At 37.4% G+C, this 16,946-nt stretch overlaps 1 protein-coding gene across 2 annotated transcripts in view; it reads left to right on the forward strand.

Moving 5' to 3' along the window:
* Positions 1-16,946, forward strand: part of Pdgfd (platelet derived growth factor D) — a 233,943-nt gene that overhangs the window by 121,971 nt on the left and 95,026 nt on the right. Inside the window, exon 2 of one of the 2 annotated variants that reach the window (XM_039082130.2) lies at positions 15,670-15,856. In XM_039082130.2, the coding sequence (XP_038938058.1) occupies positions 15,670-15,856 (187 nt within the window). Of the gene's footprint in view, positions 1-15,651; positions 15,857-16,946 lie in introns of both variants that reach the window. The other variant, NM_023962.3, reaches the window with a different exon arrangement.

Below are 16,946 nucleotides of genomic sequence, written 5' to 3' on the forward strand. Positions count from 1 at the left end.
CAGACTGAAGAAAATTACTTCATTGCTTGCATTCCTGAAGTTACCACAATCCAGATGTGATACAAGAGTGGGTGCCACTGTCTGACCCTTTATTTTTAGACTGAAGATAAGGAAAAAATTTAATCACATGTAGGTAATTACAACTCAAAATTCTTCCTTGGTTTGCTAAACATATTTCTGTAGCAATAACTTGTCCATTAAGGAAGACATTTCCCTAGATTTCAGGCTAGCTCAAGGTTCTTAATACAACCTAGATGAGTCCTTTGCCCTAGAATATATGAGAAGAGAGGATCCATAGCCCAGAATTTCAATGTGTTCTCCATGACTGATAAATCATTTAAGCACCCAGAATGAACCTAAGATACAATGAAATTGACATCTTTCTAATTGACATTCCTCTGGCTTTTAAACTATTTCCTTAGTTGAAGACATTCATGGAGAGAATCTCATGCTGGTATGGTAGATATATATATATATATATATATATATATATATATATATATATATATATATATATATATATGGGCAGTCCTATAAACATACTTGAAAAATATAATGCAAAATGTAACTATTTCCTCAGCTTAGTATTTGTAACATCGAAATCGAAAAGTACAAACCTTACTCCCTATTTCCACATATTCGTGAAATATTTGTTTCTTTAAGTGTATAAGTATATGCTCAAAATGTAACATTATGAAATAATTATTGTGATTAGAACTTGTGCTTCCCTATGAATTTTTCATTTTTTTTCTTTTTTTTTTTTTTTTGGAGCTGGGGACTGAACCCAGGGCCTTGCGCTTGCTAGGCAAGCGCTCTACCACTGAGCCAAATCCCCAACCGCGAATTTTTCATTTTTTATTGGACTTTTTAATTTACATTTCAAGTGGTATTCCCTTTCCTGGCTTTACATCCATTCTACTTCTTGCCCTGACATTTTAAACTTTTAGAATATGTAAAAACATAAATAAATAGAAAGTACACTCATGTTCTCTGCTCTCCCTCGCCCTTGCCCTCTCTGCACATGTGTTTGTGAGGGATGCAAGTGTGGGAGAACACACACACTTTCAGGCTACAGCGTGCTACGAAGGGAAAAGGAAAATCCACAGTACTCTGTTCTCTTTCCAACAAATGGGTCCTGAGAATTGAACTAAGGTCCTCAGGTACCTTTATCCAGTGTGCCATCTTGGAAACCTAAACCTCTTTGGTTTTCATTTAGAAGCTACCAATAAATTATCTATAATGCATTAGAAGACTCAAAATGAGTAGAATTTGGTGATATTTACCATTTTATATTTTCAGTGTGTCCTTTAGCTGCAGTCATCTGTTTATTTTTCTTTTTTTTTTTTCTGGAGCTGGGGACCAAACCCAGGGCCTTGAGCTTGCTAGGCAAGTGCTCTACCACTGAGCTAAATCCCCAACCCCAGCTGCAGTCATCTTAAATTTAATAGAGAAAAATTAGTGGAGTAGCTCTCAAGCCTAATAGGCCTAGAGGCTGTGTCGAGAAGTTTGGAACACTGACATGTGCACCTATATGTCTGCATCCTACTGCATCTGCTCCTCTGCTTGCTGAAGCTAAATTCCCACCCTTTAACCCCAGGATTCAGTTGGCATTCAGACTTACTTGTTATTCTTCTTTCTGCTCAGCCTAATGACATTTCTGTTCTGCTTTGCATTTGGTGAAAAACTTGTCCACATTTCCAGGCTGTTTTTAGCAGTCTGGTAAAGGAATTTATGTTGTAACTATTTTGCAAAGGAAGAAACTGGTACTTAAATTACAAGATGTGTTTTACCAACGACAAATATAGGAGAGCAAACTTTATTTAAACTCACATTTCTTTACAGAGACAATTGCTGTTGTTGTGCTCTAATAATGCTAACCAGTGCCACATGTGCCCAGACATTTATCTTTTCTCCCTGCTCAGAGCAAACATTCATATTTGTACAAGATGGTCTTTACCAATACTACATCAGGATGAGTCTCATAATTTTTGGCATTTTTATTCAGGATTCAATATGTTTGATTTTTTCTAGCTCTATATTTTCTGAAGATTTATGTCTTTCATATTTCTTCCACTGTAACTAGCACCATCAAACTTTTCCCAAATTAATAAATTCAGTAAAAACCATTAATCCAGTGAAAGTTACAGTGTCAGAGAATTTGATTACTATGAAGAAAAATTTATCAATGTTGAATTATTTATATATCATGTCATACTGAACTCATCTGTCCAGGCACCATGTTATTCATTTAAGTCTCAAAGTCAAATTCATTTAGTCAATTCTGCACTAGATGCTCAATGTAGAATGTTGACTTAAGCATATTCTGACCTCCTGTAGATTCTGAAAGAGCAAGCTAAAAACCAATAATATAATATCCACATGTAAAATGCAAAGTATAATATATATTTTAGGAACAGAAAAGTTTGCAATGGACATAAAAGATGATGTCTGCCAAAGGGAAGGAAGATGGTTTACTGCTGAGGAGCTGGAGCATGCGCATTGTGCAAGGAATACCCTGAATAAGGGAAGGGCTTGAATGTTTGTACAGAGCTCTGTGGCCAAGGACCGGGAAAAAGAGAAGTCTGTCTATCTTTTAGAGAAAAGAATCCCACCCAGCATAGGAAAAGTACTAATCAGCAATGCTAATACTATACAACATGTCCAATGAGAAGAGTATCGGAATAATCTGAGAATGAAAGACGGGATGGAGATACAGAAAACAAGAAGAATTATCGAAGCAGACCACACTTGAAGCATGGAAGGGAAATAGAGAAGAGCATATGCCCTCCTCTCACTCCTACAGCTGAGACAAAGTATCCTGCAAAAACAGCATAAGGCAGGGGAGGGTTTAGTTGGTCCACAATTTCAGCTTTGCAGAAGAAAATACTGGAACTCAAATAGCTAGTCTCATCGCACCCACAGTCAGGAGTGGAGAGAAATGAGCACGCCCATGCTAACTACTTTCTTGTTCACCCATGTCTCTTCCCCTATACATTCAGGGTCTAGCCTAGGGAACTGTGTGCAGCCCACAGTAGGCTAGGTCAATTAGCGGTTGAGATGACTGTCCACCACAGTCATGCCTAAAGGACAAAATGTTTAAGAAAATTCAATTAAGATTCTGCTTCGGTGATTCTGTTATGGGTTGTTGACATTTTTGACAACGGGGGTTGGGGATTTAGCTCAGCGGTAGAGCACTTACCTAGCAAGCGCAAGGCTCTGGGTTCGGTCCCCAGCTCCGAAAAAAAAGAAAAGAAAAAAAAAGAACTAATTATCATAACATACCATAACAAATGGAATGAGTGAGGGTTGGGGCACACATATGACTGGTGTGAACTCAGCTGACTGAAACATATCCTGAAACAGTAGTTGCAGAACATGTGGGTTACTACTCACAGTAAGGGGACCATGTTATCCAGCAGAACAGAGGCATCATAGTTTGCAGAAATTCACCAGCAAGACTTCATGTCCCAGGTTTGACTGGGGTGTGATGTAAATCTAGCTTCAGAATGGCAATGATCTTGTTCAGCTCAGGGAGGTACAGCTAGCCTATCTTCTTCCGTGCTGTGGAGTGAAGGTGAGGGTGTTCACATATGCACAGGGACTGAAATACCTACCTTGCCTCCAAGGCATTCTGAAATTCATTTGTTTATTTTCATTTATCATTTCCTGCCACCTCATGAGGAATAAAACAGCTTTTATTTGCCAAAGGTTTCAGTCTGAGCCAATATGATGACATATGATAAGTTTTCCATCAGAATGTCAAAGAAATTTTGTATCCTAGCTTCATTCTATACTCTTTACATCATAATTTTTACCACTAAACATTTACCTATGAAATAGACAAAAATCCTATTTCTCATAATTATTTGCAAGTAATAATCGCAATAGCCACTACAGCACATTTGCCCATCGCTCTATACATTAAATGGCAACATTCATCTTTACAAACGGCATCTTCAACAGTAGCCAGGAAAGTGTAATATATCAGAGAGTAAGCATTGACTACCTTCCATGTCTATAAGTATTAGTAGTGCCAGTAGAGTAAGCGCCCTCATAAGACAGCATGTAGCTTATGATTTCAACACATAAAATTAAAGGCAACCCAAATATCCCACTCTTGCCAGAGATTTCAGAATTAGCACCCTGGCATATGTACTAAAATTGCTTTTGTCTTCTGTTTTGCTTTGCTTTCTTTTGATTTGAAGTTAGAGACTGAATCAGAGCTCTATGCATGCTTGCCGAGTGTTCTATCCCTGAGCTACAACTCAAACCTTGTAATAATAGAAAACTTAAGCCCTATTCCAAATATCAGTCTTCAAAAAAACATGCCACCCACTAACAGTTGACCTAGTACAGGAAAATAGAGTATTTCCTCATTTTAATCATTGTTTACTGAGTGTTTCCATGTATAAGTGTGTGGGGTCCAAGTAGATTATTAGTTAAAGGGACTTTTTATGACAGGTCTGTTCATTCGGTTGCTCAGAACTGGAGAAAGTAAGAGAAGAACACTGAGATGTCAATGGGCTAAGAGTCTACTTATAACAAGTAGAGATTTAATTTTCTGCATTTACTTATATAAACTGGGTAATAAAACACACAGGAAGAAGACCCAGGAACTCTTAACAGGATAAATAGGCAACATGTGCTTTAGTTGTTTGTATCACTGTAACAAAATAGACACGATGGCTTATAAATATCAAAAATTCCATTTGTTTCTCATAGTTTTACAAAACAGTAAGTCCAAGATCAAGGTACTAGCAAATCTTACTATTTCCTGGTTCACTGGTAATGCCTTGTCACTTTGCCCTAATTTGGTAAATAATGCCAAGGGTATTTCCTGGTATTTCTTTATAGAAGCACTAATCTGTCCAGGAGGGCTCTGCCCTTATGACCTAAGTGGCTCCCAGTAGACTGTGCTCCCTTATAAGACAGCATGTAGCCTATGATTTCAACACATAAAACTGAAGGCAACACAAAGTCCCACTCTTACCAGAGATTTCAGAGTACTGAAAAAGTGAGCAAAGGCTTATTCCCAAACCTTCTTCAGGAAACTAACATTCCTTTGGAATTGTGACATGCTATTATGGTTAATGCTGCCTGACAGTTTCATGGGATCTAGAATTCTCTAGAAGGCCAGCCTCTGGGCTGTCTAGGAAGACTATATAGGTTAAATTGACAGAGGTAGAAAGATCCATGCTGAATGTAGACCACATCATTCTATGGAATGGGACCCTAAGCTGAATATAAAAGATAAAGTGAATCGAGCATGAGATTGATCATACCCTGCTTCCTGACAGTGAATGCAATTTGGCCAGCCAGACACCTGCTCTGGCTATCATGCCCTTTCTACCCATATGGCGCCAGGATAAAACTTCCTTCTTTAGATTGTTTCTCATCATGTATTATGGCACAGCAATAACTGAAGGGGGTTTTTCTACTAACACCATATTGATACTGACATGTCAAAAACCTGTGACTGCTAAGCTCTGCATTAACCAAAACTAGAAGCTTCTTCCTCTGACTTTCTATGTGACAATACATATTGCTCTATACTTTAAGCCAATTTACCTGGCTTCTAGGTCTTAACTGGCAGAATTTATCAACCTAATCAGTAGCTAGTTGAATGTATGGTTCTATGCAAAGACAGTAGAAGCTCCCTTTGTGTGCATGTTTGCTCTGGTCTACAGAGTGAATCACAATAGCCATGTTTTTGGCTTTCAAATGGGTGAGTTTATTAAACATATAGCAAGTCACTGTAAAAGAACAGATAGCAAGTAGCAGATAGAGACACAGAAGACAGATAGCAAAATGCCATCAAATAAGAATTTCACAGCATCCAACAGCCTGATTCAGAGCAAACAAAGGTAGCATTATCAAATCTGGAATTTTCAAAAATCCAAAGGAAACTAACTGCAGAAGCTGAAGCAGTCAGCCTGAGTGCCCGGTTGAGTCCTCTCTCTGCCCATGGTTGGATTTCCAGCTTCCCTCACCAGTCTGCATTTTTTATTTTATCCACAACAATAAGCTCTGTTCTAGCTGTTCACAAGAAGACATTTTAACTCTTGGGACTGTTGGTGCTCCTTGTCACAGAGTTAGGGTAAACATCCCTCCCATTCCTGTATAGAAAGTCTCAGAGGAGACAAAGCATGACCTTTTTGCTCCCACAGTCTTTTCTCCAATAAGTCTAGACAGCACTCCATAACTTGCCAATATGATATACATTATAGTGCAAAACCCCAGGGGAACTAGACAAAAAGCTATTTTTGAGAGTTTATTTCACTTTGATAAATGATAAACCAAAAGAATATGTATTTCCCCAAGGTTTTGGACATGGTAGCACAAATACTAAATCAAGAGGAAAAACCCAGCTGTATTCAATGTTGTGTTTCCATATATGAGTTCTTTATGTGCATCAAAGTGTGGTGTGTAGTTTTGTTTTTAGGCAAATGTGAAAATAGAGATTGTAGAGTGTCTGACACTTAAATTCAACCACCATACACATTTTTTATGTGATATTGTAATTTTGTGAAATGTGGCATTCCAGAGTTATTATATACTTCTGCTTAGGTGGTTTGAGATGTATTCTGTTTTCATACTTACAATATCTCTATTCAGAATATAATTTTAAGTCTAGTTTAAGACATACATGTTAAAAATCATGCTTTTGGATGTAATATTTTATTTAAGGAAAATATTAACTACCTGTATTTCTTATGAGCACAGGTGTTCTCAGATGCTGGTGGCATTGTTTCAGAATGTTCTGGAAACCTAAATAAATAAATAAATAAATAAATAAATAAATAAATAAATAAATAGACAAACAGATTTGAAATGGTCTAAGAAAATATATTTTCCTGTAGTGTTATCTAGGAAAAAATTCCCAGTTGTGCCTCTTGTGTGTGACTTTTGCTGCTGTTTCTTCTTCTTCTTCTTCTTCTTCTTCTTCTTCTTCTTCTTCTTCTTCTTCTTCTTCTTCTTCTTCTTCTTCTTCTTCTTCTTCCTCTTCTTCTTCTTCTTTACTGTTTTTATTTTTAAGAGAAAAATAAATGAATGAAAATATGAGGAATTGCTCTAAACACACAGACAGATAGTGACTCCAAAGCTGATTTACTATCAACAGTGTATTACTTTTGTTTCCTTATTTGTTTCAATCAGCCTTTTGTGCAGCACTAGCTGTTCTGGAACTCATTCTGTAGACCAGGCTAACCTCAAAATCAGAGATAGCACAAGTAATATATTCATTGGTTTTCCTTTGATATATTTATTATAGTTTACTAGAAATAAGTCAGAGACAAAAGGCAATTTATGATATGTAAGTAAAGGCTATGAAGTGATTTTTTAAATTTTATTTAATAGAATATTTTAATTATTTACATATCAAATATGATTCCCTTTCCCGGTTTCTCCTCTTCAAATTCCGTCTCTCATTCCACTCCCAATTTTATGAGGGTGGTCCCCCACCCACCCACTCCCACCTCACCACCATGGCATCCCCTACACTCTGGCATCCAGACTTCACAGGACCAAGGGCTTCTCTTCCCAGATATGCCAGAGAGGGCCATCCTCTGCTACATATGCAGCCAGAACCATGAGTTGCTCCATGTGTACACTTTGCTTGGTTACCTAGTTCCTGGGAGCTCTGGGGGTTCTGGTTGGTTGATACCGGTTTTCTTTCTATGGGGTTTCAAACCCCTTCAGCTTCTTCAGTCCTTTAACTAAGTCCTCCATTGGGGTTCACATACTCAATCCAGTGGCTTGCTACAAGCATACACATCTGTATTTGGTAGGCTCTGACAGAGTCTCTCAGGAGACAGCTATATAGGGCTCCTTTCAGCAAGCACTTCTTGGCATCTGGAATAGTGTCAAAGTTTGGTATCTGTATATGTATTGGATCCCCAGGTAGAAAAGTCTCTGGATGGCCTTTCCTTCAGTCTCTGCTCTACATTTTGTCTCTGTATTTCCTCCTGTGAGTATTTTGTCCCCTCTTCTAAGAAGGACTGATGCATCCACACTTTGATCTTTCTTCTTCTTGAGTTTCATATAGTCTGTGAATTGTATTGTGGGCATTTTGAGCTTTTGAATTAATATTCACTTATCTGTGATACATACCATTTGTGTTCTTTGTGACTGAGTGACCTCCCTCAGGATGATATTTTCTAGCCACCCTATTGTTAAGAATTTCATGAACTCATTGTTTTTAATAGCTGAGGAGTACCCCATTGTGTAAATGTACCACATTTTCTGTATCCATTCTTTTGTTGAGGGACATCTGAGTTCTTTCCAGCTTCTGGCTATTATAAACTGCTATGAACATAGTAGAGCATGTATTCTTTTTATATGTTGCAGTATCTCTCATATATATATATATATATATATATATATATATATATATATATATATATATCTCCAAGAGTGGTATAGCTGGGTCCTCAGGTTCAATTTTTTGAGGAACTGCTGGGCTGATCCAGAGTGGATGTACCAGTTTGCAATCACACCAACAATGGAGCAGTGTTTCTTTTTCTCCACATCCTCACCAGCATCTGCTGTCACCTGAGCTTAGCCATTCTGACTGGTATAAGGTTGAATTACAGGGACCTTTTGATTTGCATTTCCCTGATGACTAAGGAAGTTGAGCATTTCTTTAGGTGTTAGTCAGGTGCTAGATATTCATCAATTGAGAATTTTTTGTTTAACTGGACACCCCATTTTTAAAAGGGTTATTTGATTCTCTGGAGTCTAATTTACTGAGTTCTTTGTATATATTGGATATTAGCCCTCTATTGGATGTGGGATTGGTAGAGATCTTTTACCAAATTGTTGGTTGCCATTTTGTCCTGTTGACAGTGTCCTTTGCTTTACAGAACCTTTCAATTTTATGATGTTCTATTTATCAATTGTTATCTTAGAGCATAAGTCCTTGGTGTTCAACAGAAACTGAGGAAATTAAAAAAATTGTTAGTTCATCGTACAAAAGCCTATACTCAACAACACTGGAAAATATGGGGGAAATGGACAATTTTCTAGACAGATGCCAGGTACCAAAGTTAAGACAGGATCAGATAAACCATGCAAACAAACCCATAACCCTAAAGAAATAAAAGTAGTCATTAAAAGTCTCCCAAACAAAAGAGCCCAGGACCAGATGTATTTGATGAAGAATTCTATCAAACCAACAAAGAGAACCTAATTCCAATACTCTTCAAAATATTCCACAAAATAAAAACAGAAGTAACATGACCCAACTCATTCTATGAAACCACAATTATATGTATACCTACATTACACAAAAACCCAAGAAAGAGAACATCAGATCATTTTCCCTTATCAAAATTGATGCAAAAGTACTCAATAAAATTCTGGCAAACCAACTCCAAGAGCACATCAAAACAATCATCCATCTTGATCAAGTAGGCTTCATCCCAGGGATGTAGGGATGGTTCAATATATGGAAATTCATCGATATAATCCACTATATTAACAAACTCAAAGAAAAACCCACATGATCATCTCGATAGATTCTGAAAAAGCATTTGACAAAACTCAACTCTCGTTCATGATAACGGTCTTGAAAAGTTTGGGAATATAAGGCCCATACCTAAACATAAGAAAAGCAATATACAGCAAACCAGTAACCAACGTCAAACTAAATGGAGATAAACTTGAAGGAATCACACTAAAATCAGGGTCTAGACAATGTTGCATACTATCTCCCTAGTTATTCAATATAGTACTCAAAGTCCTAGACAGAGGAATTAGACAACAAAAGGAGGTCATGGGGATACAAATTGGAAAGGAAGAAGTCAAAATATTACTTTTCAGATGATAGGATAGTATGCTTAAGTGACCCCAAAAATTCTACCACAGAACTCCTAAACATGATAAACAACTTCAGCAAAGTGGATGGATATAAAATGAATTCAAACAAATCAGTACCCTTCCTCTACTCAAAGGATAAACAGCCTGAGAAGGAATTTAGGGAAATGATACCCATCACAATAGTCACAAACAATATAAAATACCTCGGTGTGACTCTAACCAAGCAAGTAAAAGATCTGTATGACAAGAACTTCAAGTCTCTGAAGAAGGAAATTGAAGATCTCAGAAGGCAGAATTAATATAGTAAAAATGGCCATCTTGCTGAAAGCAATCTACAGATTCAATGCAATCCCCATCAAAATTCCTACTCAATTCTTCATAGAGTCAGAAAGAATATTTTTCAAATTCATTTGGAATAACCCAAAACCCAAGATACTGAAAACTATTTGCAATAATAAAAGAATTTCTGGGCAATCACCGTCCCTGACTTTAAGCTGTACTACAGAGCAATGATTATAAAAACTGCATGGTATTGGTACAGAGACAGACAAGTAGATGAATGGAATAGAACTGAAGACCCAGAAATGTACCTACATACCTATAATCACTTGATCTTTGATTTGACAAAGGAGCTAAAACCATCCAGTGGAAAAATGGCAGCATTTTCAACAAATGATGCTTGTTCAACTGAAGGTCAGCATATAGTTCAAGTCCAAGTTGATCAAGGACCTCCCCATAAAACCAGATATACTGAAACTAATAGAAGAGAAAGTGGGGAAGAACCTCGAACATATGAGCACAGGGGAAAATTTCCTGAACAGAACACCAATGGGTGTGACATTTCTATTTTGCCTCTATTTTTCTGTATTTGTAAACTGAGCTGTTAATAGCCTTCTGATATTTAAAATCTTGATAACTAAAACAGTCTCTCTATTCAGTCTTTCAGGATGTTTTTCATTCACTGTTCCACAGTGAATAGAATTCAATATTATTTTGTATTTTCTTTACGTAGCAAAGGCTTCTATTTTATCAGCTTTGTTCTTGAGTTGCTTCAATATTGGCCAGAGATGGAAGACATGTGGAGGCTGTTTGCAGGAAGCTATTGGGCAATTATAATGTGGAGTTTCACTGAGACCATGTACAAGGTGTTAACCAAGGGTTCCATAATGAAGATTGGTCTATTGACAGGACAAAATTTTTTCAAAACTTCAGTACCCAAACAAACAGCAAATAGCAAAACTGAGTATTTTTCTTGTGTTTGAACTTTAATTTTCCCCTTTCTTAGAGACTCTAACCCTGTACCTTTTAGGCTAGGAAATAATTGGTAGGAAATTATCTCATTATGTTTAATTTCACCTCTATCCTGTGTTTTAGACTCTGTTCTACAACTTGACCTATTTATTTTTAAATTAAGGACTTATTGCCTTTCTTTTACGGACCCCATTTATTTCTCATTTCTTTTATACATGTATTGTCAAAAATACTCCAAACTATATCTTACCTGGCACCATTTTTCATGCTAAGACATTTTCTATACTATGTTTATATTTGTTGAACTAGAGTGTGGAGATCTTTGGAAGTGGTTGAGCAGTAACACTGAAGTAACATTTTTGTAAAGCATGGAGCTGATGTTTTATAAAACTATTACAGCTTACAATTGGAACAGATATTGGCACATATCTGTGAGACCTGTAAGTGGTCAATCACCTTCCTCTATGCATTTAGAGCTTACAATTGGAACAGATATTGGCACATATCTGTGAGACCTGTAAATGGTCAATCACCTTCCTATGTGCATGACTGAATAACAGAAGACAATCAAGAATCTGAAAGGTAACCTCAAATATAAAACTACACTCTTCTACCTTTACCATATTCCTGTTCACCTTTTTCTTTTATGCCATAACTTTCGAAGGGTACTGGAGCCTGGTTATGGTACAACTACTTGTAAATGAAACTGGAAGTAGTCCTCAATAAAAGGTACCCAGTGCACAACTAATAGATGAAAGTGCGAGACTAAATACAGTGATTTCTGTGGAATGTTCTCAAGATTAATCTGTGAGTATTCATACTAAATATGTTTACACAAATGTCAACTCTTGACTTACAATGGAATTGAATTTCTTACAAATAAAGTATTGAAGTTGTTTTACAACCTGCTTTTGATTAAATTGTTTTTTATTTGTTATTTTATTGTTATCTGTCTCTCATCATCTGCAGTAACTACCCATTCATATAGCATTAAATTGATGAGTTCTAAGTGACTCCATATGCCCTGACAGGCAAGACACCACAGTTTTGTGGTTGAGTAAGACATAAGAAATTTAATATCTGCAATATGATTTTCTCCTACTAAACTTTGAAAGAAATTATAAAGTATCTTTGAATATTTTGTTTTTTATTCTACATTCCCAGTCAGGCTTGAAGTAAAGCCATTATATAGTTTTAAAATTAACAAAGAAAACACTACCTTGCTTTTATATTCAAAGATTTATTTTAAATCCTATATAACACGTTCAACACATCTGGAAATATTTTGTGCCACCAGATACTTTTCTAAATTTTTAAGAAATATAAATTTTCTCAAACAATGTTTGATCAGATTGTTTAAACAATCAATTTCTGCCTTTCCTGAAGATGATAGAATTCAATTCTTAGTATTGTTTTCAAGGGAGTGGGGTCATGGCTCGGTAGGTAAGTTAAGTGCTTGCTGTGCGAGTGTGAAGACCTGAGTTCAAGTCTGCAGAATTCACATAATGAGTCCAGCATGCCTACTTTGAGACAGAGCTGGACACTGAAGAGTCACAGAAGCCCCTGGGCTAGTTGTCTCATGCTTATAACAATGAATGGCAAGGAGATTTTTATCCATCAAAGTAGAAGGCACGGACCCACACCTGTGGTGAGCCTCACACAGAGTCTGCACAAACATAGTCATATACATGCATGCATGCATAAAAAGTAAATTGATAAATGTTTAAAAGTCTTGGCTTTAGGAGTAAAGTGTATCTCATTACTAATCTAGCATGCTTGAGTTGTCTTCATGATCCTACTGTTACTTTGTGTTCATCCTGAAATTAGCATGTTCCCCTGAAAGAAAACTGTTACCGGAAAAGGACTTTTAAATCCTATCATATCTAGGCACTGATATGTTAGGCTAGGAAGCCTATGCAGACCCTATAAGTGGTGCTGCTTCTGCAGTGCTGGGGAGCCATCATGAGAGCCCAAAGATGAGAGCAAGGGACAGGGGAAGCCAAAGGAGACTGAAACCAGAGGACAGCTCTTGCACTCTTCCCATTCTTTCGCAGAATGATGGTAGCTCTCTTTTCTGAGTTTATTGCATATTAAAATGGTACAAAAATGATTGTTTAAAGTCTGAATAAATTATGGATAAGACATGGAGGTACACATTTGTATTCACAGAACTTGGAAGATGAAGGTAGGAAGATTGGGAGTTCAAGGTCAGACTTCACAGCTACAAGAGTACAAGAGACTTCATTCCCTATCTATCTATCTGTCTATCTATCTATCTATCTATCTATCTATCTATCTATCCATCCATCCATCTATGTCTGTCTGAGCTATGAGACCCCATTCTCCCTCTGTTTTTCTGTCTCTCTCTGCTCTGTTTCTCTGTCTTTTTCCCTCTCTCTTGTTTGCTCACTTATGCATTCATGCTCTTGCTCTCTTGCTGTCCAAAATACAACAAGTGATAATGACAAAACAGCATGAAATCACTAGTGACATATTCTCTTTTCTGAACTTATAATGATAGGCTTCCACAATGGATATGCAGAAAACACATTTCATTAAGCAAAAATTACACTTGCCAGTGGTAGCTTAGAAGCAGCAATGAGACTGTGTATAAATCACTCAGCTATGTTCTGGGCAGTATTGCACTGATATGGTGTGAGGTCATGGAACAGTCAGTGCACAAATGAAACTTGGCAATAACCCCTTGGTGAGGTGGAACTTTTCTGCCAGTGTGACTGTTCTCAGCTTCAGGCTTTTAACTGGAGTGTACACGTTTGTGACTTAAGGTTCCAGCTCCTGGCTATTTTATGAAGGCCATGAGTCAAATCACTTTGTCTGACTTGCTACACTGAATGTTTATAAGATGACAGGGCCACAAACTCCGTGGTTATTTGTTGCCGTAGATCATTGACTGGTTTAATTGTTACTTTCACAACTCAATATTTTCTCTTTGTATTTAGTTATAGATAATATATTTTGTTCTACCAGATGAAATAAAAGTATTACCAATATTTATAGTTTCATTTCTTCAGCATTATTATATATTACAATGAATTTCCAAATGTGTCTGTTGGAAGCTGTGCTGATTTTTCTATGAATGAGAAAAGCTAAGATAATAATAAGGCCCTAGGTATAGGGGTAAATATCCTTACTTTAGGTCACCAGGGAACAATAGTGCTGGCTTCCTGTTGGTTGCAAGGTCAAAGATAGGAAAATGAGTTCAAGATCAGTCTCAAGTCAAGAAAGTCAAATGAAAAGCCAAATATGGCATATAGATTCTAAATAAGGAGGCAGGAACTCCAGAAGATCAGAGCAGAACACATGCTTGCTGAACATCCTCCCTATTTGAGCCATTTCACCAGCCTGCTTGAATAGCCCCACCTTGGAGGCCTTCCAACAGCAACTTTAACCTCTCTCACCAGGCTCCAAATTATGGACATCAAAGCAGTTCTTTGTGTGAGGGCACAAATAGTTCATGGTTGGAGGTCTCTTAATTATGGGGTTCAAAACCCTAAAAATGCCAAGAACTCTAAATACTGAAACATAGAAAATAATACAATGATTTGAATTCTCCTAGTACTTTACAGATTAAATGTACAGGCCCCACAAGACTACTCTCAATTCAGACACTTGCTCCAAATCTCAGGATACCTGCACTGCTGGCCGACCGGCTACCGTACAAGTGTCCCTGTGCCTAACCCTTCAGGCATTCACAAAAACACTGAACAAGAAGTTTCATACTAAAACACTGAAATCAGGAGTAGAAAATAATAAGACTCAGGGTAACTCCTGGAAGGCTCCATGTGTTCTTCCATTATGTTACCTCCTGGAGAAGGATGGTATGTTCAGAGATTTTACTCTAGTCTCATTATGCAGGTGTGATCACCTACACTTGTTGCAATGTGTAATGAATGTCCAACTCCACTCTCATTCTTAGACTTTAGCACCTCCAGTCAGATTGGTAAAACACCTCTTTAACCGCACTATCTTTCTAATGTATCTAGTGCCCACCAAAAAACTGTCTAAGGACCCTACAGTAAATTTTGCTATGAGTAGAGATGTAGGTATAGTCTCAGGGACACAATCATGGAAACAAAGAATGTCTTAACCACTTGAGATCCCAAGAGTCTGGAATAAATGGTAAGGGGCCCTTGAACACTATTAGAATCTCTTCTTTTGCCTTTCATCCCTTCAATAATAGTTACTGAACCCATAGTCAATACTGTTAAACTTAATATTTGTATAACATAGTAAAGTAAACATAAACTGTGTGGAGTTATTCTCTGATTTAATTCTAGTCTAAATGAAAATGAGATCTGAGATCATTGGTTATGTTTGCATCTCAAGAGTAATGAAGGAAATCCCCAAGGTTACAAAGCACTGGAAGCTGTAAACAGTTTGGGAAAGCAAGCAAAATACAAATAGGGCTTGGTTTTTTTTGTTGTTCTGAGTTTACCACTTGGTCTTATGTTTGTAAACTAAGTCCAGAAGTACTTTGAAATGTTATGTTGTAAATTATTCTTTTTTATGTTTTCTTATAATTGGAGCAACATACTAATTTCTACAAGTTGTGACTACTAACAGAGAGCAATCACCTCACAGACTTGTACCGGAGAGATGAGAACATTCGGGTGACAGGCACTGGCCACGTGCAGAGTCCTCGCTTCCCCAACAGCTACCCGAGGAACCTGCTCCTGACATGGCGGCTCCATTCCCAGGAGAAAACACGGATACAGCTGGCCTTTGACCATCAATTTGGACTGGAGGAAGCAGAAAATGACATTTGTAGGTAAGAAACCAGTATTCTTTTTAGTGCTCTGATCAAAGGAGAACGTGAATGAAAAACATCACATCAAACATTTTTTTCTTAAACTCTTTGGAATTACCCAAGATGTTTCTATATTAATCATTTTTCTCATTCCTAGCAATTTAAGGAAGAAGGGTTTATTTTGGCTTATGGTTTGAGGATATCATTTCAGTTGTAGTGTCTGGTCATATTGTATCTGCTGTCAGGAAGAAAAGAGGGATGAATGTTGGTAGCCTTCTCATGCAGGTTAAGGCCCTAGCTTAGGGAACAGTATCATCATCTTTTAGGGTAGGTCTTCCCATTCAAACTAACCTGATAAAGATAATCTTTCCCAAGAATGCCCAAAAGCTTGTCTCCTGGGTGCTTCTAGATTCTGTCAGGTTTTAATAAGTATTAACAATCACATGACCATCCTTTCTTAAAGGTGTTATGCTGTCACTGCAGAAGACCCACAAAGATGTATACTTCCCTCAGTCACAATAGCATGTTTCACTGAAAAGAAAAAGAAAAACAAAACAAACAAACAAACAATAAACACTAGACTCTGGGTATCCATGGATTGGCAAGGCCCAGAAAGGCCTTTGTGAGCATGTAGATGCGCCTAATCCAAGACCCCCAGAGCTGCATTCCATAACTCTGATGAATGTAATGTCTGTCACCAGCACAAAGAGCAAAGCCCCTGCTTGCTTCAGGCCTTGAGGACACTGTAACCACAACAAGAGATGGTCACAGAGAACCAGGTCAGGACTTTCCTGACACTTCCTTAGCAGAAGGAGGAAACAGAGGCAACCTCAGGATCTAAGTGCTCTTCAGATGTCTGTTTCCTGATGAGAGACTAGATGAAAGCAGGGTAATCACCCTCCTCATTAGCATGCTTATCAGAGAAAATGCAGGCCTTTGTTCTTTGACTTGTTGGCTCACAGCATCTTACTCCCTTAATTATCCTGCCTGAGACTTGGGAAGGATTTTTTTTTCCTCTCTGTGCTTTACTGGCTGTACTCTTTCTGCATTGCCAATGAACTCCTGAACTACTAAATCCTTTTCACGGTTTATTTTCCCTTGAATAATAAAA

This window comes from Rattus norvegicus, chromosome 8, assembly GCF_036323735.1.
Source record: "Rattus norvegicus strain BN/NHsdMcwi chromosome 8, GRCr8, whole genome shotgun sequence".
Classification (NCBI taxonomy): Eukaryota; Metazoa; Chordata; class Mammalia; order Rodentia; family Muridae; genus Rattus; species Rattus norvegicus.